Below are 23,793 nucleotides of genomic sequence, written 5' to 3' on the forward strand. Positions count from 1 at the left end.
TGTTGGACTTCTGGGGCAATAGGGACAACATGAGGGTAATCATATCTCCGGGAGGACGATGTCGGAGACACATGAACTCTGGAAGATGATGTTTCGACATTGAATGAAGTGGTAGCAATAGCTGAATGAGAGGATCCAACTCTTTTCCTCCGAACAGAAGCATGTTGAGCAACTTTACCATGCATCAATTTATCAACATTATTAGATATTTTACCTATAATTACATTTGAAAAATCATATCATATTCAGAGAAGGCAAACTCAGAAGACAATATAAATAAATAAATCAAAAAACAAAGCAAAACAACAAAATTCAGAAATTAACTTTTGCATTGCAAAACAAAAAAAAACATAAGTTAACTTTTGTATTCTTCTACAAGCAGAAAACGAAGAAACAGAGCAATGCCCAAATGTGACAAAATCAAACTTTAAAAAAACATGCATGCCTTAGTAAACAGCCTATTATGCGTCATAATGTAACAACATCAACTTATTGTGCGTTTAACTTCAAACTAATGCATCAAAATTTAAAAAAAAAATGAAAGACTTATTGAATGTGAGAAGTCGATGATTTTCTATTGAATGGAGTGGGGTAGAGGAAGCTTGATGTCTCAGACTTCAATTCAATGCAATGTAATAGAAGTAACGAGAAAGTTTAAAAAATGATGAAAGACGAATTTGTTCACTAACTCTATTTTAAATTTTGAGTAAACTCTTTAAAAATAAATAAAAAAGAAGGAAGAATGAATGTTTGACGCATTATAAGACTCAAGCACGTAGGAAAGTTAACTTCCGGAAAAGAAAGAAGGAAGTTAACCTCCCTATATATTCTTTTATGGTCTGACTTGAGTCTTGATACTTTTCTTTAGTTGCCTTTTTAGACATCCGATCGTTAAGTTCTAAATTCTAATAAGTATTATTAATTTTTCATTAGAATGCATGAGCAATATTCAAAAGTAATTCCCTTATGCTTATCCGCATTCACATCGTGCAAGCCATTAGCCACCCATGTTTCTTGTCCTCTGTTGAAGCCTTTTTGCCATCATGACTCGCTTATCACCCGCAGCTGTTATAATAAGAAGTTTTTCAATTCACATCTTAAAAAAGAGTTTATTAAAAGTATTTTTTTTTCGGTTTAATGTTAAAAATGCACTATCAAAAGGAACCATTTATAAATTTGAACATATTCAAAATTACATTGAATGTATTTTTTTTTAGATTTGTATATATTAAGAAATAGATTGAAATTTATTTGTTTAAATATGCATAGAATTATTCTTAGCTCCTCCTCTATTTAAGTACTAGATTAGACACTCAAATTAAAATTAGAATCAAAGTTACTGGTATTTATTTATTTCTTCTCCCTCTTCTTTATGTATATCAATCATCTAAATTATATCTCATTTTAAAATATTAATAGAATATTTTTCTATTTCATCTTTTATTTTAATTTTAAATTATTTTTTTGGGTTTGGAAGAGGTCAAACCATCATAAGAAATAATTTTTTTTTTATTGAAATTGAGTTTAAAATAATCTTAACTAGAACATAATTTATATAATAAGGCTCTTTCTATTATGTAGAAATGATAGAAATGTAGAGTGTTAGGGATTTTTTTAATAATTATTTCATCTTTTTGAAAGATCTTATATTCTTCGATTGAGTGTCCCATTACTCTATCATGAAACTAACTTGGACATCTGAGTTGTACCGAGGAGGAAATGGAAACTTCATGGATCAACTCTCTCTAGGAGCTATCGACGAGCTTTGGACCAACTGAGACCACAATTGACTATACGTCATTGGGATCAGGTCAATCTGGAGAGTCTCTCTTTCCTGCTGGTTTGGAGGTCTATGTTGATTCTGCTGCATATGTTGATTGTTTGGATTTTGAGCCCGATTACTCTGACGTTGATGCTGATGCGAAACCTGAGTTGCCTGATTCTGCGAACCTTGCCACAACTGTTGGTACTGAGGACCAGGAGGTAATTGTTGTTGGCATTGAACAATCACTGCATATGGATGTTGATAATAAGGCACTAGAGACGAAGCTTGTAGAGCTTTGTGAGTTTTCGAGTTTGAATCAGTCACATACTCCCCTTCCTCTTGGGAATCACTAAGGAATTCACTCTCAATTGTCTGGATACTCGAGACACCTTGGAGTATTCCGTTTTTGAGACCGCTCTCAATGCGTTCTCCAACATTTATCAAGTCAGAGAAGCTTGCTGATGCACTGCCTGCCATCCTTTCAAAGTATGGGCTCTACAGGGTATCCATAAACATATCAACTAACTTTTTCTCTAAGAGCGGCGGTTAAACGTGAGCAACAAACTCTCTCCATCTTTGGGCGTACTCCCTGAACGACTCATTACTCTTTTGAGATAGATCTTTCAATTGAAAGCGATTGGGAGCCACGTCCAAATTATATTGGTACTGCTTCAAAAAAACGTTAACTAGGTCTGACCATGATTGAATATAGCTTCGTTCTAATTCCATATACCAACTCAACGATGCCCCACTCAAACCGTCTTAAAAATAGTGAATCATTAACTTATCGTCGAGAGCATACAAGGTCATTTTCCGACAGAACATCACCAAATGGTGCTTTGGGCAACTATCCCCTTTGTACTTCTGAAATTTAGGTACTTTAAACTTTGGGGGCATAACCAAGTCAGGAACTAAACACCTGTTTAAACCATCCAGATCAAAATCATCATGCATCCCTATAGCTTTAAGTATTTCATCCAGCACTCAATACTTTTCAGCAATCTCAATAACCTTTAGTCTCTTGGTCTTCCTCATTGGGATTTCCCCTTGGGAATTTGGCGTTGAGAATGAAAAACCATGATACTCAATAGTATCATGACGTGAGGAATGTCCATCTCGGACAATGGGATGCTCTTGAATAGCGGGGTCCTCAACTGGGGTCCATACAAGCTGAGGTTGACCGGGCCGCTTACTTGAGGCTGAATGACATTTTGAGTGACGATAGTCCATTGAATGTTGTCCTTTTTATTTTCCAAAGCTATAATAGTCTCCATGAGTTGGTTCAATTGTTTTTTTATCAAATCAAAATTTTATCTTAACACAGACTGATTTTGCTCTCCAGGGTCCATGATCCTTCAAGAGTTGCTTCAAGTCCAATACGGGTGTCAGGAAATCAATTGCGGGTTATGGACAAAGGATGTATGAGTTTTTTTTTTTGGTATTTTGGAAAATGATATGTAATGCATGCTGATGAAATGCGAATGCAATGGTATGTGAATGGATGATTTTTTTTGATATGCAAGGAAATACATGTAAGTACAACTAGGATCCCAAATAACATGAGTATTTTTATTACAAACTATTTAGGTGGGTTTCCCCATAGCGGAAAGTTCTACGTTTTCTACCCACAAACCATTCACATGATAACTTCTAGGTTTTAGATAAGGTTCCCAAAGTCATGGACTCTAATCGTATCAGCGTCATGCAACATGTTATTCGTTTTATGACAAGAGTGACGAAAAGGTATATTCTGAGCGGAGTTTTCATGTTAGGCGCTTAAGGATGCAGTCCTTAGAGACTAACATTACGCAACCACCAAAGTAGAAACTGGTTCTAAGAGGGGCCTGTAAGACCCCAATTTTGACCCTAAGATCCCTCATGCTATCTTATCATATGCATTAGCATTGGGATCACAACTTGGCATCTCCTTACCCCTCATTAATTGGATTTGCATTGGGAGAGATCACCAAGCACATTTGTTTGTATCATACTTCATTTTTTATTTGTTTACTAACCAAAATACCAAAAATATGTCATTGTATAGTTTAACTCTTTTGTAGGTAGTGGGCATGCTCACATATGTTCTATTAAGCTCATATCTAGGGTTTAAGACCCTCATTACATGGAGCTGAATCAAGAATTGGTCTACATTGGCTCTAAGTATCATATATGGATCCCCATGATCTTCATATTTTATTTTGATCAAGAAATCATCAAGAGTTTGGAGTTGGTTTGCCTTGGAAACCCTAATTCATCTAGGTATCTTATGTGACTTCTTCAACAAGTTTCTTCTCCAATTGGTCAAATATTTCAAGGGATACTTAACATTTCATCATCGTATGCATATATGATCCTCCATGAGTCCCAAAAGTCAAGATAATATCAAGCTAGCAAGTTGGTTCATGGTGGTTGACCAGAGAAATTCAACTAGTCAAAACTGGGGTTCCCTAGACACTATCTCCTACAATTTTTGTCATATGAAAATTATTCCAATATAAAATTCACTATAAATGACATTCTAAACAAGTTTCGTGTTGAGGTAAAGAGCTGGTTTAGCTTGGAAAGTCATTTTTTGTGGTGAAAGATTATAGGTCATTTTGTCTAAACCCTAATTTGGAGGTCAACTTCCCAAGACCATAACTTGCTCAATTTTTACGAGATGAAATCCATTAAAGTTGAAAGATCAAATTCAAGATGTCTACTTCAACTTTGATGTTTGGAGGAAATGCAAATTCAACTTGCAAATACATGTGATAAAAGGAAACGTTATAGGTCATTTTGGGTCAATACCATTGAACAAGTGATTTTCCTCAACTTCAAAAATGAATAACTCCTTCATTCTAAATCCAAATGAGGTCAAATTTGTGACAAAATTGAAGGTATTTGGAATAGCTACAACTTTAATAAAGGAAATTTTCTCATTTGAAGTCCATAGAAAAAGTTACTCAAGGTGGAAGAAGTGAACATATGGCTTGATACTTAGAATTTTTTTTGATATGTTTGATTTTCCAAACTTCTACCTCAAAATTCATCATGATCCAAGCTTCAAATAAAAAAGTGTTCAACATGAAAGTTGTTCCTCTTGACCTAAGCTTTCCAAAAAGTCCAAATTCATCTCATTTGGATAAAATACGAATAGCTTGCGTATGGCTTCAAGTTGAAGGACCATTTGGAAGATTTAAAGTTCCACTTTTCATACACGATTGCATGGCCTTTCCACATGATTTCAGCATTGCTTACACATAATTTTGGACCTAAGTGCATCATTTGATGGGCCTACCACACGCCCATGCAAGTAAGATTTCCAACTTTGGCAAAAAATGGAAGGGTGCAATTATCAATCTCCTTGGCTATAAATAGAAGTCCTCTTGCTCAAAATTAAGGACTCTGGCGCGCAAGCTTTGAGTCAACAACCCTAAACCCTCACATTCAAAGGATAAGCTTGAAGATTTTCTTTGAAAATCGAGTTTGAATCTCCCATTGTTTTTGAGATTGAAACTCCAAGAGTCCTTCATTCTCTTTGATCCATTTCCACTCCATCAAGCATCTGAAGCAAGGCCAAGCATAATTGAGAGCAAGATCGTGCCAACCTGAAGCTACATTGAAGGTGATTTTCAGAATTTTTCATCTCTTTGATTCTCAATCAATTCTTCACTATTCTTGTTGATTTTTGGTTGTCTGAAGTCCTACCAATGTAGGCAACAAGATTGAGTTGCTTAGAGGTCAAATCGAAGCAACTCAGATCATGATCCTCAAATTTCAACTCCCTGTATCTTTCTATATACTTGGAGTTAGACAAAATTGAGGCCATATTCGAGCTCCTGGGCATTTTTTCTTTAAATTCATGTCCTCCTTTTTCAATTTGATAATGGTTGAGGATGAACCAGTCCGGTGAGATCCATCGGAGAAGAAGACCGGAGCTCTGGCTCCGACGATGTGTTGACATCCTTCTGAACCACATGATCCGTTTAAATTGTTTTAATCCTGAGCTCCAAAGTGATTACCACGTGTGTGGGACATTTAACTAGGGAACGCATGGATAACGCGCTCTGATCCACTTGATATGCCACCTCAATTAATGAGGGAGATCAAGTGGTCCACGTTTTTTTTGTAATTTCTGATTTTTATTTTAATTGCCTTATTTTCATTAATTCATTAAATTTAATATTGATCCAAAAAATATGGGAATTTCACAAAAAAAAATCAACTTTTTTTCTCTTTCATTTTCTGAATTAAAATTATTTTTTGGATCAATATTAATATTTTTCATGATTTAATTGTTTTTGTGCATATTTTTAATTGTTTAAAAATACTTTTAAGTTCCCAAAAATTATGATTTTTTTTCTCCAAGGTCCTTTGACCTTGTTTGACCTATGATAAATCTCTTGGCCATTTATTTGGTGTTTTGAAGAGGTTTTAGGTTTTTGATCAACCATAATTTAATTTAATGCATTTTTAATTGATTTTTTTAATTGTTTAATTGTGAATAAATTGTGTTGAGCTATTTCCATTGACTTGTTGAGTTTGACTATTGTTGTTGGGCCTTAGTCAAAGTTGATTTGACTTTGTTGGATTAAAATCATTGGATTTAGGGGATTGATGAAATGTACATTTCATCTCCTAAAATAAATGAATAATTTTAATTTGATAGAAGTCCTCCCATGACCAATTTGTGTTTGTCTAATTTCCCCTCCCTCTTCATCTTCAATCCCCTTCTATCCCATCCATTTCATTGACCTATGATATCTCTATATCCTAAGACAAATTGGTTCATAAACCAATACAAGTATGGATGAGATTAGGTTCACCCTTTTGCCATTTTCTTTTAAGTGTGGTATGTTTTAGGAGTATGGTTCATTATACCATATCTCTAACATGCATTAACACTAAAATTTCTATTGCCCGACCTCAGATAGTTGTGACTTCTACATAAGTCCAATTACGATTGCTTAACATAACACTAAATTTTGACCCAAAAGCATAGCATTCTAGTAAGTGAGATTGTAAGTCTCCCCCCTTTCATGGTATTGTATGGAAACTTTGCCTTTTTTCCTTCCTTTGGAAGATGTCTTGGTTCAAGGATCCATGCTTGTGAATAGAGGGTTAGGTGTTCTCCAAAGAATGACTTAAACAATTGAAAAGCAAAAACAATACTAATTTCTAATCAACTAACATTTAACTAACTTTTAATTTCAAGCCATTTACTTTTATGCACTTTAAATTCAAGTTATTTATCATTTTCCATTATTCATATCATTTAACTTATTTATTTTAATGTTATTTTCACTTTGCTCACTTGAGCCATATATTGTGATTGTATATACTTGTTTGTGTATTTTATTTGTGTATTTTGTTTGTGTTTGTGGTCTTTTGACCTTAATGTACATAATAACAACAAAAACTCTTAAAAAAGATTTGTGTGGACTGTTGGATTTGATTTGAGACTTAGACTTAGAATTAGGCAACATTCCCTATGCAAAAGGATTTGGCCAATGCCAACTTTTCTGAAACCAAGTGCTTGTGAATTGAATTTCCATCTAATGCAAGTGTTGAGATCCATTTGAGTTTATCTGCTACATGGTCTTGATGAAGTTGTTACTTTGAACCTGTGTCTAATGTCTTATTCTGAGTCATTCAAGGAGTATGTCATCTGATACATGGGGAAGATTATGAAGAATACTATGGAGTTACTAGCTTGGATGTGGTTATCTTTATTTGATGCCTTGTTCTTCATATTGCTTGCTTGTTGACATTGCTTGATTTTAAAGTCCAAGGGAAAATGGGTTTCTATATGACACTCTTGTCTATTGGATTATATCCCATTGGTTAGATCTTTTCAACTCTTAACTTTTAATTTTATTCTTAGGATTAGTCTCTTCATATCCTCCCACTTCTTAAATTTCAAATCTTTCCCCTCTTTCAAAATCTTCTTTGCTTGTGTTTTTATTTTAAAACTTAGACTTCATTGCAAATTATAAACTTTGGCCTTATGCCAATGCATTTTTGAACTCTTTTTCTTAATCAAACTTGTAAATGAACTTAACCATACTTGACTTAAAATTTCAAAAGATAAAAAGAACTAACACCCATTCAAACTCTTTTAGGCCTTTGGTGCCTCTTTTAAACTTAAAATTTTGTTAAAAGTAACTCACTCACTTTGAAATTGTTACCACAAACTACGAGGTTTTGATCCCTCATTTTTATGTTGGTACGTAGGCACAAGTCCGAAGGTCTTGTCAAACACAAAAATATAATTAATAAATTCTTTTCTCATCCCCACACTCTATTTATTGCAAACATCTTTTCATACCAAAACACATGTACACACAAAAAGGGCTCCCTAGGAGTACTTAGGACACTTTGGGTGCTAACACCTTCCCTCTGTGTAACCAACCCTCTTACCTGTAATCTCTGGTATTTTATTAGTTTTGATTTGAAAACTTCTTATCTTTGGGTTTTGTTCGTACTTTTCCCTTTTCCCTTGGAAACAATAAAAGCGCGGTGGCGACTCTGGTTTAATTGATGTTAAGTTTATCCATAACTTAATGGTCATGAATTTACCGCTACAAAAATTAAGTGGCGACTCTGCTGGGGAGTAATCCTCAGTGGGTTTAGCCTACTTTTTAATGTGTATATAATTTGTATATTTGTGTGTATGATATAATCTGCTTGTTGTGCTTGGTGATCTCTGAGTGGTGAGATAAGTTCTAACCCAAACTTGAGTGTAATTAAGATAGGAGGATGATATAGTCATGTTCTACTTGTGTGGAGTAGTCCATAACAAGTTGGCTTGAGACCCATCTACTCAGTGGAGACCCTTTTGGAGCTATTGATGTCACACAAGTTATTTGTGGTTAGACATTACTTTCTTTGATTTGGGGTCTGAGAAGCTGGGGACCGTAGAACATTTAACCCAACTTGGCCTAGTTAGGACGTAATGCAGAGACTGTTCAGGTGTAGACTTGATAAAAGTTATTACGCGATACCACACTCATACGAGTTTCTCTTGAGAATTTTATGGGTTGATGAGTCAGTCATCCTAACCTGTAATATCCGATATATGAAATTAAGACTCTGAGAACTTTTTAGAACATGATCTACAGGTTTTATCCTTAGTACACTCCTTTAGGATGGTTCTTAACTCGAATCCATGCTCGTGACTCACAATAAACCCTTGATTCTTGGTTGATCCAATCAAGTCTTGTCAATATCAATGGAATTTGGGTGTTGATAAGGTGAAAACCATAATCCACCGAAATGGATGTGGTCCTTGGAGACTAAAACTACACAACTTTCAGTTCTAAACTATGTATGCTCTCTTCTTTTTCAAAAACTTGAGTGTAGAGATTTACTCATGATACCATTCCATGATCCCAAGGCAGTATGATAATGAGCATATATAATGAAAAGAGAAGGCAATAAAGGAAGTAAATAAGAAAACATATAGAAATTAAAATAGAAAACACAAAGAAATCAAATAATAAAAACCAACATTCATCACAAAGTTAACTAAATTATGCTTGACACTCTCTTGCATAAAGCATGTCCCCACCAGAGTCTCCATCTCTCGTACCTCGAAAAATATGATCCTTCGTAAAATGCATCGCACCCTCACGGAAAATGTATGTTCGAAAATAGTCGCCATCGAAATTTATTTAATACAATGAAAGGAAAGGAAAATATCAATAAAACCTTTGAAAAGAACAATGTCATCGCAACCATATTTGGATTCGGGAGTCAGTTATGCAAGGGGAAGGTATTAGCACCCCTGATGTCTGTTGTACTCAACAGATCCTTTAGTTAAACCTGCGATTGAATTTTAGCTTATGTCAATTATTTTCTTCAAGTTATTAAAAGAGAAAAGGAAAGGGGTTGCAAATTTTTTATTTATTAATGTGCCTTACAAGATTGCGGGTCTTGCTCTCACGTATCTCCGGGAGAAATGGAGAACTCAAAGCATACGTAGTTCTGGGTAGAAAATGTTTGTTTGTTGGTTAATTTTAGCGAAAGCTATTTTGTGTCAATCGACGGAAAATATTACTTACCCAAAACAGGTGAGGAGCAGATGTTTGCATCATATTGAATGCATTTAAAAATCAACATTCATGAGAAAATGTCACTTATCTCAACTTACACGATTGTGGATGAAGTATTATCTGGCATCGTCTCAAGACAAAATATGTTTCATTTTGAAAAAGCTTTTAAGATCGCACGACAACGAGAAAAAGAAGTTTGATTGGTTGAGTGTTTTATAAGTGAAAGGCAAATGCTTAATGAGAACGAGACATGAGCCTCGGGATCAAACATTCGAGGTTCCACCATAATGCTAGATTCCAACAGTCCTTTTTCATTCAAGGTTATTTAAGAAATGGTTTGATGGACAACAAATTCCTGATAAAAACAAGACGCATACCTTGGAATCAATTGTTCAAGGGTTTCATCGGAGTGATAGATTGCAACGGTCATTTCTTGTCCAAGTCTATTAAGTGTTTTAGGAGCAAAAGAAAGAATGAAGCGGATATCCCAGGACGTGTGCCTCAGGACCAATCACTCGAGGGTTCCACTGAAATGCTAGACTCCAACAGTCCTCTTCTTTTACGTTTGTTTAAGAAAAAGAACTTAATATTACATTTGATTTAGGAAAAGTCACTCGATGTTGATCGAGACTTGATTAGTGTAAATTAAAAATTATTTTAAATTAAAATTGATTGAAATTATAGAATGTTAGTGAAGCATTGAGCATGATTATTTACATGTGAAGATATGGACAAATATAGAGAGGTTACCTGATTAAATAACTAAATACATTGAATTCAATTAATCAAATAATATATTTAATTAATCAATTAAATGTTATAAATTCACCAACTTAAAGATCAATCCTTAAATCAAAATCACCAAATTGTACCTTTAATTAATCAATCCAACACCTTGAAAAGAAAAAAAATGAATAATTAATCAATTTATAAAAACACAACTAACTAATCAAACAAAACACTTAATCAATTAATTAGCCACTAATTAAACTAAATAAACTCATCAAGAAAACAAATTAAAACTAATATAAGTGACACAGAGAGTGTGAAGAACAAACAAAAACCAAAGCCCAACCCCAAAGTCAAAAAACCCTAATTAATATAGAAATAACAAAAAATGGAGGGGAAAAAAGAGCTCCACAAGAGAAGGAATGCGACGCCTCTCATCCTAGTATACCACTTTGACTCTTTTCAAAAAATTACTAGCACCCACTAATGTCTTGACATGTGATATGAATTAATAGTAAAAAAAAAAAAAGAACAAGCCCCTCTTCTCTATTTCATGTTAAGCTGCACTAACAAAAGAGAAAACAAAAATTTCTTTTATCCTCATGCTATCTCATTCATCCAGATACGTATAAACAAATTTATTTCAAGTGTAACTACAATAGCCATTTCCAGTGTAACTACAACAACATAGGATTCTCTCAAGTGTAACTACAGCAACAACTTTCATCTCTCTCTGCTCGATACACTTGCGGAAAAATACAAGCAAACATCTCAAACTTTATCATGACAATATTTCATCTTTCAAAGGAACATAAACAACTACACATTCAAAGAAAATAAAAGTAAAATAAAAAACATGAAGCAAAAAGAAATGGGAGAAATGAACTGAATGAGGATGACTATGAGTCGAAGAATTGCCTCGCTGACATCGTGTGTTACACCACAAAAAATACTTGAGTGTAGCACACGCTCGAAGGTACAACATAGTCGCCATCGAAATTTATTTATTCCAGAAGGAAAGGGAAAACATCGATAAAACCCAGGGGAAGAGAAATGGGTAAGGAAGCCGGTTATGAAAGGGAAAGGTATTAGCATCCCTCATATCGGTTGTACTCAACAGGAACCATTTTGATTGTTCTTTGCTCGAATGAGTGTTACTATCTAAAAATTACTTGTAGAACTAAGGGTAGGAGATAAAAAGAAGATTACTTGAGGTGTGGTGAAAGTATGGTTTGAACCAAGGGTTGTGTTGTTTGAATCCATAGAGGAGTGTGCCTGAACCAAAGAATATGTGGAGTTAACAAATAGATGGTGTAGCCAATGTAAGAATTGTAGGATTTTGCCAGAGTCTGTAACTCTATAAGGAAAAATGAAAAAAAAGAGATTTGACAGAGTTTATAACTCTACAAGGAAGTGCATGAAGTTTTTCCAGAGTTTGTAACTCTACAAGGAATAATAAAAGGTTTCCAGAGTCTGTAACTCTACAAGGAAAATGAAAGGTTTCTAGAGTGTGTAACTCTACAGGGCAGAATGAAAGGTTGCTAGAGTCTATAAATCTATAAGACAGAATGAAAGGTTTCCAGAGTCTGTAACTCTACAAGGCAGGATGAGAGGTTGTCATAGTCTGTAACTATACAAGGAAGAATGAAAGGTTGTCAGAGTCTGTAACTCTACAAGGCAGAATGAAAGATTTCCAGAGTTTGTAACTATAAAAGGCAACATGAAAGGTTTCCAGAGTTTGTAGCTCTACAAGGCAATGCATGAAGAAATTGATTCAAAGATGGGTTCTTGACCATGATGCGCTTAACACAAAGAATGTGTGTATATCAAAGAGAAGGTGATGTTTGGTCCAAAGAGGAAGTGTATTGTTGATGAAGCAATGTTGTTGCAAGGTTGAAATGTTGAAGTATTAAAGTGTTGTATGTGGGGAAGTAGATTTGACAATCATTTGATTCAAATTGGCACTAAAGCCTATGAACGAAGGCGAATACTCTGGATAACTAGGGCATATGCCTCGTACACAGAGTTACTCTAGAAAAGGATAGGAAAATTCCCTCTCATCCTTCTCTGTTTCTTAAGGCTCGTGGCGTGTAATTCTCCTCATGATTGCCAAGTGTTGAAGAAGAATCTTTGTTGTGCTTGGACAGTAATCTCATGTCTAGTCTGTCTGCAATGTCTTGACTTGATTGAAGTGTGAAGTCTTGAGTTGAGGTTGGGTCCAATGCAGCTCCAGCACATGGGACTAGTCTTATCAAGTGACCACGAGGCTTCTGGTCACTTGACTAGACTGAGGGAATATGCACATGTCAAAGGATTTAGTTGATCAAAGAAGACTTTGACCAACTTAATCAAACAGGGGAAAGTTTCAGTTGTAAACCAGACACATGAATGCTAAACCTAAATTCTAAGGGAAACCAAAATATCCTAGAATATAAGGGAACATTGCATATACATTTGTCATACCCTAAATTTTCCCCCGCCTAATTCATATGCATCAATTCATTAGCAATCATTCATCTGCATTCACTCATTTGTGTCCATTCATTTGCGTTCATGATTGACTAACATTTCACTTTGCATCATGATTTTCATCTGGTCATAAGATCACATCTTCATGCATAGTTTAAAATTAAATAATCAAGGATTAAATATCTTTGTTTGTGTTTAGTTTGATAAGCTCAGTTCATTACATTTTATCATAAATCATTTAAGTCATTAGGGTGATTTATTTGGATGATTCATGACCTTTATGGATGCCACTTGTGGTTGACTAAAGTCTTGATTTTCTAAACATAATTACTCGTAAATCTGTGATTCACTCATAAAAACATCTATCATATACTATGCCATTCATGCATTTGTTCTTTCAATAATTTCTTTTATCATACATCCATAACTTACACTTGTTGCATTATATTTAGTGTTTGAATATGTAGAGGTTTTGGCTTGAATTGCATTAAGGTTTAGCTTTACTTATTTAAAGTTATATCTTGGCATTCCTAAAAATTAGGTTCTAATGGTTTTGTCATGGTATTGTCCTTAGGCTATAGCAAGAGGTTTCTTATGTTGAGTAGAAGCAATAATAATAATTAAAACTTGTTTTACAATTTAAAATTGAGCCAATTTTTTTTAAAAAGGGAGGTAATCATAGTCATGATAATTTATTTGATTCTATTAATTGGATTTAAGTAAAATATTTGGTTACATTTTATAAATAAATATCATTGCTCTATCTTAAAATTCAAAAAAAAAAAAGTTACATTTTCACTTTCTCTTCTACATCACAAATATAAAAAAAAGATTTCAGAAAATATAAAAATAAGTTTTTATATTATAATAAGGTACAAGTTTTTACGGTAACAAATTATATTAAAAAAAAGATAATAAGTCCAAAAGAAGTAGATCTTTCAAGGCTTGAATTGACTAGGTCATGCTACCATCTCTACACCTCAATCATAGTACCCCTTTGCACTTGTGGAGCATAATTTTGTCTTGTGCATGCAGTAAAATAGAGCATCAAGCTAACACCATTTCAGAATAAGACACAAAGCATAAGAGTCAAACTAAGAAAGGCAATATAGATTGGTAGCAAGTTTTAGCATAACAGTCCCAATTTCATAAAAATTGCAACAAAAAATTCAGACAGGAAAATTGATTCCTCTGCTCTTTTCCGTTTCACGCAACCCATGCCATTCAAAATTTTGATTTTTCTTCACTATATAAGGGGATTTCGAAAAAAAAAGAGGCCGGTTTTTTTAGAAAAAAAAATCCGAACAATAACAATCAAGAGATAAAAAAAACATCATAAAAAAAAACATCACCAAGAACAACTATGGACATTTGAAAAAACCTAACTGTTACCATTGATAAAAACCATCATACTGTCACTGAACCAGGAAACTTTCAAGATAAATTTTGAAGATCAGGCAAGGAGGAGAAAAAATGACTTACAATTACCGTTGAATCAAGGTATGTCCTTTCATTTCCACTTCCGATCCCCTTCTGCTTTGGTTGGGGAAAAATCATTTGTTCGTACCATGTTTTGCTGTGAATATTGATACACACGTCGGTTTGGTTGGAGTTCTTCCTCGATGTCGATCCAAAGCTTTGGTTCAGGACTCGGTCTTGGACCGGACGAGTATGTTAGATCTAAACTATAACTCCATTTCATTTTGTATCGGCCGCACACACGTTTTAAGGTCCGTCACTGAAATTCTGGTATCAGATATAAGATGTCGAAGGTAATGTTACAACACTGATATCTGCTAACACACAATGGATAAAATAAACAGAATGGTAAAGCGAATAACACAAGCAATTGTTAACCCAGTTCGGTGCAACTCACCTACGTCTGGGGGCTACCAAGCCAGGAAGGAAATTCACTAAAATAGAATTAGTTCAAAGACTATCCGTACACTTCAACAAGTTACAGTCTTTCTCACCTAATCTCTACCCGTGCAACTTCTACCTAAGCACTCTTAGATATGAGAACCCACCCACTTCCCTTACAATCACACACCAGTGATCTTAAACAACAATCCCTTGTGAAAAGAAAATACTTTTCAATTACAAACTCTTGATTTTACTTCACAGTTTCAATCAAGAAGACACACTCTTGATCTTTCTTCACAGCTTTGATCAAGAAGACACACTCTTGATCTTGCTTCACAGCTTTGATCAAGAAGACACACACTTGATCTTGCTTCACAGCTTTGATCAAGTGGACACACACTCTTGCTTAACAGCTTTAGAGTGACAAATTACAACCACAAATTAGTCCAATTCAATCATCAATGGATGACTTGAATGACCTACAAGTCTTACGACTAAACAGACACAAACCCTAGCTCTCTCTCTCTCTCTATTTCGCTCAGTCTTGGTTGTGTGTTCAAACAGGTTTTCTAAGTCCCTTTTTATAGAAGCATTCAGTTGGGCTTGGACATCTTGAAAACCCTAAATCTATTTTCCATTCAAATCTTTTTATAACAGCTGTATAGATCTCCTTGGAAAATAAGTAAATCTGGTTGTAATCCATGATTGAATGCGCCAGCTAGCCATATCTTCAATCATCCAAAGATTGCCATTAATTGTGCAATCACAAAACACCAGACATTCATACTGAATGTTCTGTGTACAGGATGTCATGACATCGGGTCTGACATCCTGGAAAAAATCCTGCATAATCCAATTTCCTTTTATAGCAGGTACAGCCATATCAGATGTCATGACATTCTGTATGTCATCTGAAATAATTCTGCATGAACATGTCTTTCATCTAAGCTCCAGCAGGTACATCCAATATCAGAAGCCTTGTCATTTTATGTGGGATTCTAAAACAATCTTGCTTGCATATGTTCTTTAACTCCAGCAGGTACATAGGATATCTTATGTTAAGACATCACACATGACATCTTGTGAACACTCTTTGTTTTACCAAAATTGCTGCCAACACTTAGAATCAACAAACTCCCCCTTTGGCAAATTTTGGCTAAAACATATATCTGTCCTTTTTGTTCACAAGGCAAACTATCAGCAGTTTAAACAACTTAACAGTAGTTTAATCAGCAGTAGAAGCAAAACAATTACTAGCTATGGCTACTAGTAATACACACACGCACAAGGGTACTTCTCCTCCCCCTAAATCTGTGCAACAATCAGAATTACTAGTTATGGATGCAACTAGTAAGACACACAAATGCATAATGCACCAGAGTACTTCTTCTCCCCCTAAAACTGTGCATACAACAAATATAAAAGCTACTGAACTCTAGTACCTGTACCAGCCAGAATGTCATACTGACATCTGCTACAACATCAACACTTGTGCACCTCTTTCAATAATAGCTGTCCTTCTGGTCCAGCCACATACAACTTCCATATCAGCACATACAACTTCCATATCAGCATTTCTCCCCCTTTTTAGTCAAAATTGACCAAAGGTGACCAATTAGACAAAATAAATGTCTATTAGCCTAGCAGAGAATGTTAGAACAGACGTTATAACATTAAGCATGTTAAAACAAAAAGTCAGGAAGTACACACCATCATTAAACACAGCTGTGATAGCTGGAATAATGAACAAATCCAAGGAACTCATTAAGAGCCCTAAATATTACAGAACAAGCATCAAGAGGACTGCCACAAAATACAAAAACAAAAACCAATCAAGAACCATTAGTCTTCAATTCAGGCAGGAACCATTAGTCAGAAGAAGAAGTATGACCTTCACCTTCATCTTTATCTTCACCCGCACCTTCAGAGTCTTCTGAGCTTTCAGAACTGGATTGGGATCTTGTATTTGAGTCCTTTCCAGCCTTTTCTATGTCTTCCCTTTCCAGGCTACAGATGAGAACTTCTAACGCTTCTTTTCTGGGCTTGGCCACCCTTATACCATTGTCCAATTCTTTGCAGGTCTCTTTTAGTTGGTCAATCAGGCTTCCTTTAGATGTAGACTCCCTTCTGGCAGATGTCATGACATCATTGACATGACTTCCCTCAAACAGCTTGTAATGAATGGACAGATGGGATTTTCTCCTGCTTGGAATGTCACTTGTGCTCTAAATCCCTGGTTGTTGGCTCAGGATAATGCCACAAATAAGGGAGGGGAAGGCAATGGGTAACTTCACAGCATTTGTAGAAGCATGTCTAATGGTTTGTTCAAATATGAACTTGCCAAAATTATAGTTAACCCTTGTTCCAATAGCATGAATGATTCTTCAAAGATTGATGGAGATAGTAGAGGCATGATTAGTAGGAATCCAATTAGCTGAGCCAATCTTGTGCAGAATGGCATATTTAACACTGAGCTTTCCAGCTGATAAGTGATTTCTACTAGGCCATTCCTTAACTTGGCCAGTTGTGATAACCCTACAGATCTTATTGTCTGTGGTTTCTAGGTCTACTCCTCCATCCATTCCTCTTCCTAGGAACTTGTTGATGACACTTGGTGAGAATTTCACACATCTGCCTCTTACAAATACCTTGCAAAACTCCCTGCTGTTCTTATCATGAATATCCTCAGGGATATTAACAATAAACTCTTTAGCCAACCCCTCATAGCATTGGGGTAGAGTTACCACAGTCTTCATGAGTCCAGCATTTTTTATCAGCTCAAATACCTCCTTTACCTCTACAGCTTCTTGTCCAAGTTCTCTTTCAATGGCTACTCTTCTCTGAATGACATATTTCCACTTTGCTGCTCCATCTTCCAAATGAAAGGAGATATTGTCTAGATGAACAGCAGCAGCCTTGCCAGGAGATTTATGAACAGCCTGCCTTTTTGCAGGGGAGATGTCTGGGACATCGTCTTTAACATCCTCCTCAGAGTCAGAGCTGTCTCTTTCTTTTCTTTTCCCAACCTCAACCTTGCTCCAAGGTTTTGAGGGTCCTATTCCTGCAGTCTTTTTCACTCTAGCAGCTCTCATTTTAGCCATACTTTTTCCTTTCTTAGTTCTCAGTTTCTCAGCTACGCTAGGTTTAACCAAATGAACCAAAGGATCATCCTCTCCTTCAGTGCTTTCTTCCTCTAGATCAATAATATTTTCTTGAGGCACATTTTGTTTCTTGCTAGGTAGGGTTTTACCTAGAGAGCAAAGCCCTTCAGCAACCACCTCTTTTTCTGATCTAGATGAATCATCATCTTTATCAGCATGGGATTCTCCCTCAGGAGAGGGTTCCCTTATGGACAAAGGGGTAGAGACCCCTTCAACTTTATGTCCTTCACTCAGAATTCTAGTAACCAGTCTCCTTATAGCGCGATCGGTGTAATACATGTCTTTAGGAAGAGAGGAGTTACCAAAGGTATTACCTTGCTTATCTCCAGCATTGGAGGAGGTACCTGTGGTGTCGCCCGATATCATGCACAGAGGAGTGACGTCCATTACATCTTCATCTACAAACTCCATAGGTGAAGTCTTTGCATGTTGGGAGGATTTGGAGCCAGATGATGATGGATGTTGAGACATGTTGTAGGACTTTTGAGGAAGGTTTCTTTGCCCTAGCTGAGCTTTTCTTAGAAGTTGAATGGAAATGGCGATTGCTGAATTTAGGTAGCGTGTGCTAAGGGAATAGATACTATTTTCAAAGCTTGGGAAAGATTTATCATTAATGTGGCTCTTTCTTTTAAAAGGGCAGACATTATTTTTATTTCTTTTATTTTTTCTTTTTAATTGCCATAATTTCTCAAGAGTCCAAATCCCTAATTTCCCTTCCTCATATTCAATTTTACTCAAATTCCTTGCAAGCTTGTCTGCTAGTTCTAGTCCAAGCTTTAGACTTCTGAATTTGTCTTCCACAAATTTCCTAATTGAGTGATGATAGCTAAACCAGTACGTTGTCCACCTGTGTTGAAACTGATTTTTGGACATGGCTTCAGCATTCAGGAAGCCATAATACAATGTTATGACATCATGTGTGACATTGTATACAATCAGTAATAGGTTCATCCAACCCAGTTGAGCCCAACTGCTATCATCTTCTAAGCCTTTCACAGGTGTCGTCCAAATCTTCTCCATATTGTCCTTGGCCTTTTTGCACAGAGTCCTTTGTGGCTTAGTCCCAACAGTTCCATTCTCCCTGTGACTGGTCAAATGTCCACCTGTTTGGTCTAACCTCTCAGTTGTTTGAGCCATCATAACCTTTTCTCCTCTGGGCTTCTGGTGTGGCATCTTTGTGTGACATTTTCCCCAACCTTGTTTTTTATCACTCTTGAGAGCATTTGTACTCACCCAATACTTTAAGGGACAATCCAATTGAGAACTCCATATGTAGCAATTGTTTTTGGTCCTGATTCCTCTCATAATTACTTCACTCTTTATGTCCAGGATTAGACATCCAGTTTTGGTGAAGTTAACATTCAGACCTTGATCACATAGTTGGCTAATGCTTATGAGGTTTGCAGTTAAGCCTTTGACTAGTAGAACCTTGTCAAGTCTGGGTACTCCAAGGCAATCAAGCTTACCTGTTCCCTTGATTTCACCTTTTGCTCCATCTCCAAAGGTTACATGACTTATAGTATGTTGATGCAGATCAGTTAGCAGGTCTTGGTTTCCAGTCATGTGTCTTGAGCATCCACTATCAAGGTACCATTCTTCCTTGGCTGAGATTCTGAGGGGAATGTGAGCTATCAGACTTGTGACATTAGTCTTAGGGACCCATTGCTTGATGATAGGCATGTGGTGTATGGGTCTGAATTGATGGTGATCTTGATAATGAGCAGACCTAGGATAGCCATACAGTTTATAGCATAAGGGCTTTAGATGACCAAATTTCCCACAGTAATGGCATCTCCATCTTTGGTGTTTTCCTTTCAACTGTTTTTACCTTTGGTGTTGTGACATATGATGTGACATCACAGGTTTTTGAATGCACTTAAGTTTGGCTTGAGGTTTGACACAAGTGTCACTGCTCTCAGGTTTTGAGTTATTATACCCAATGCTAGATTTGTCTCCTGTTATTTGTCCAGTTTGAAGAATCTTGTCTAAGGAGTCAGACCCATTGCTTAACATCCTTACATACTTGGTCATCTCTTCTAATTTAGAATTTTGAAGCATGACTTCAGTCTTCAATTTTGAGATGGTTTTAGAATGGTCTGCCTTCTCACTTTCCAGCTATGCTATCTTTTGATTTTCAGCTTATGGATTTTTGTCTAGTTTGGCTTTCAGAACCACTGCTTCTGTTTGTAACTTGGAGATGGTTTCCAAGTATTCTATCTTCTCGTTCTCAAGTTGAGTAATTTCCTTCTTCTGGCTATCAACCTGTTTTCACATCTCTACACTTTTGTGACACAACTTTCTGTAGGTAGAGGCCAATTCTTCAAAGGTTACTTCATCATCACTTGAGTCTTCATCAGACCCCCATCTTCCTGTCAAAGCAGTCACAAGATTTGCAGCCTCTTCAGTATCACTCTCATCAGACCATGTGGCAGCAAGACTCATCTTCTGTTTCTTGAGGTAGGTTCCACATTCAGTCCTGATGTGTCCATACCCATCACATTCATAGCACTGAACCTCTTTTCCTTCTTTGGGCTTCTTATCTGCTCTTACTTTTCTTCCAGCATTGTTGGATTTACTGGTGTCAGATGAGATGTTCTTGACATTTTCCTTTGATCTTACATCCATCTTTTTCAACAGTTTATTGAATTGCCTTCCCAACATAGCTACTTCATTGACAAGATCTTCATCACCCTCCTGACTCTTATCCTCTTCTGTGTTTGACATGAAGGCAATGCTCTTTGTTTTCCTTTCAACACCATCATTCAACCCTAACTCAAAGGTTTGGAGGGAACCAATTAGCTCATCTACCCTCATGTTGGAGATGTCTTTAGACTCTTCTATGGCAGTTACCTTCATTGCAAATCTCTTAGGGAGTGACCTGAGTATTTTTCTCACCAACTTTTCATCTATCATCTTCTCTCCCAGGGCTCCTGAAGCATTCGCAATCTCAAGGATACTCATGTGAAATTCATGAATGTTTTCATCTTCTTTCATCCTTAAGTTTTCAAACTTGGAGGTGAGCAGCTGAAGTCTAGACATCTTTACCCTAGAGGTGCCTTCATGAGTGACCTTGAGAATGTCCCAAGCATCTCTGGCCACTTCACAGTTATTTACCAGCCTGAAAATATTCTTGTCTACCCCATTGAATATTGCATTCAAGGCTTTAGAGTTTCCAAGAGCAAGATCATCCTCCTCCTTGGACCATTGTTCTTCAGGCTTCTTCTCAGTGGTGGCTTCTCCTTCTTTAGTAATGACAGGATGCACCCAACCTGTTAGCACAACTTTCCAAGCCTTGTTATCAAGGGATTTCAGAAACGCTACCATTCTAGGTTTCCAATAGTCATAGTTAGAACCATCCAAAATTGGTGGCCTATGAACAGATCCTCCATCTCTCTCCATTGTACCAGAAAGTATTGCCCCTAGATCTCACCCAGAACCAGAGCAGGATGCCTGCTCTGATACCAATTGAAATTCTGGTATCAGATATAAGATGTCGAAGGTAATGTTACGACATTGATATCTGCTAACACACAATGGATAAAATAAACAGAATGGTAAAGCGAATAACACAAGAAATTGTTAACCCAGTTCGGTGCAACTCACCTACGTCTGGGGGCTACCAAGCCAGGAAGGAAATTCACTAAAATAGAATTAGTTCAAAGACTATCCGTACACTTCAACAAGTTACAGTCTTTCTCACCTAATCTCTACCCGTGCAACTTCTACCTAAGCACTCTTAGATATGAGAACCCACTCACTTCCCTTACAATCACACACAGTGATCTTAAACAACAATCCCTTGTGAAAAGAAAATACTTTTCAATTACAAACTCTTGATTTTACTTCACAGTTTCAATCAAGAAGACACACTCTTGATCTTGCTTCACAGATTTGATCAAGAAGACACACTCTTGATCTTGCTTCACAGCTTTGATCAATAAGACACACACTTGATCTTGCTTCACAGCTTTGATCAAGTGGACACACACTCTTGCTTAACAGCTTTAGAGTGACAAATTACAACCACAAATTAGTCCAATTCAATCATCAATGGATGACTTGAATGACCTACAAGTCTTACGACTAAACAGACACAAACCCTAGCTCTCTCTCTATTTCGCTCAGTCTTGGTTGTATGTTCAAACAGGTTTTCTAAGTCCCTTTTTATAGAAGCATTCAGCTGGGCTTGGACATCTTGAAAACCCTAAATCTATTTTCCAATCAAATCTTTTTATAACAGCTGTATAGATCTCCTTGGAAAATAAGTAAATCTTGTTGTAATCCATGATTGAATGCGCCAGCTAGCCATATCTTCAATCATCCAAAGATTGCCATTAATTGTGCAATCACAAAAAACACCAGACATTCATACTGAATGTTCTGTGTACAGGATGTCATGACATCGGGTCTAACATCTTGGAAAAAATCCTGCATAATCCAATTTCCTTTTATAGCAAGTACAGCCATATCAGATGTCATGACATTCTGTATGTCATCTGAAACAATCCTTCATGAACATGTTTTTCATCTAAGCTCCAGTAGGTACATCCAATATCAGAAGCCTTGTTATTTTATGTGGCATTCTGAAACAATCCTGCTTGCATATGTTCTTTAACTCCAGCAGGTACATAGGATATCTTATGTTAAGACATCACACATGACATCTTGTGAACACTCTTTGTTTTACCAAAATTGCTGCCAACACTTAGAATCAACAGTCACCATGATTACAGATTTTGTTGGTGTTACGTATGGATAGAACAGAAGGAATCATGTTTCAGATAAGGAAGTGGCCGCGTGTTGGTTTATTTAGGCGGATGAATAGAAATGAAAAGAGTTGTCGTGAGAATAAAAAGGAAGAATTTGGATCAAGTCTATGGGGAAGAGGAAGAAAAGTTGTGTTTTTGGAAAGAGAGAGAAAAACAGTCGCATTTCCACAGGTAGGGAGGGAAACGACCATTTTTTAGGGTTTCCCCTTTGTTTTGAGTTGTGGCAATTTTCCTGGGTCGGATTCGACCCGCCCTAGACTCTGTGCCCCAACATGGGCCACTCGTCTGCCCCATGGCCCAATTTAGTTTTTTTATATAGAGAGAAATCAGTTAGTTTTATGTCTTGTATTAATGAATGTATTTGACTTTTAACTAGTCACTCATGGCCGGATGGTTGAGGCATTCGTTGCTTCTCACCAGGCCATGGGCTTAACCCTTGGTGACAGCAAATCTTAATTTCACTTGTTTTTATTTTCATACCTGCCATTTTATTGAATTTTTTTATAACTTCTTACGATTTATTTTACCATTTTGTACCCTTTTATCTAGTCCCATTTTTTAATACTTGTTTATTTTACTCTTTTCGATTTAATTTTTAAGTGTGTGGTAAATAACTTTTTTATTTATTTATTTTACTCGGCTTATTTTTTGGGCCTTGTTACATTGAATTTCTAAGCAATATCCATTTAATTTTCAATAATTTTCAAACTTCCGTACATCGATTGTTTTAGTTTAATATTCAAACCCTTTTCTTAACTAAATTGGAAAAAAAGACTACTTGAGTGAAAGGTCCAGATGTAGTCCCGAATGCTAGGCCTAAGTTTTAAGAGCTTGTAAGCCATAAGTGTTCATCTTCCCTTTAAAACACTTGTAAATATTCAAACTTCTTTTCTCAATAAAATTGAAAGAAAAAGATTACCTGGGTGAAAGGTCCATACGTAGTCCCGAGTATTAGACCTTAGTTGTAAGAGCTTGCAAGTCATAAATACTCGTCTTTCAAA

General features: G+C 36.2%; 1 protein-coding gene across 1 annotated transcript; it reads right to left on the reverse strand.

The window, feature by feature from the left end:
• Nucleotides 1–16,656: 16,656 nt before the first annotated feature.
• On the reverse strand, nucleotides 16,657–18,494 carry LOC127095981 (uncharacterized). The gene is made up of 3 exons (XM_051034616.1): nucleotides 17,889–18,494; nucleotides 17,511–17,801; nucleotides 16,657–16,665 (listed from the first exon to the last, which is right to left on the reverse strand). Exons 1-3 carry the CDS (start codon nucleotides 18,492–18,494, stop codon nucleotides 16,657–16,659), a joined length of 906 nt encoding a protein of 301 aa, XP_050890573.1.
• Nucleotides 18,495–23,793: the final 5,299 nt, after the last annotated feature.

This window comes from Lathyrus oleraceus, chromosome 6 (genome assembly GCF_024323335.1).
Source record: "Lathyrus oleraceus cultivar Zhongwan6 chromosome 6, CAAS_Psat_ZW6_1.0, whole genome shotgun sequence".
In the NCBI taxonomy this organism is placed as follows: Eukaryota; Viridiplantae; Streptophyta; class Magnoliopsida; order Fabales; family Fabaceae; genus Lathyrus; species Lathyrus oleraceus.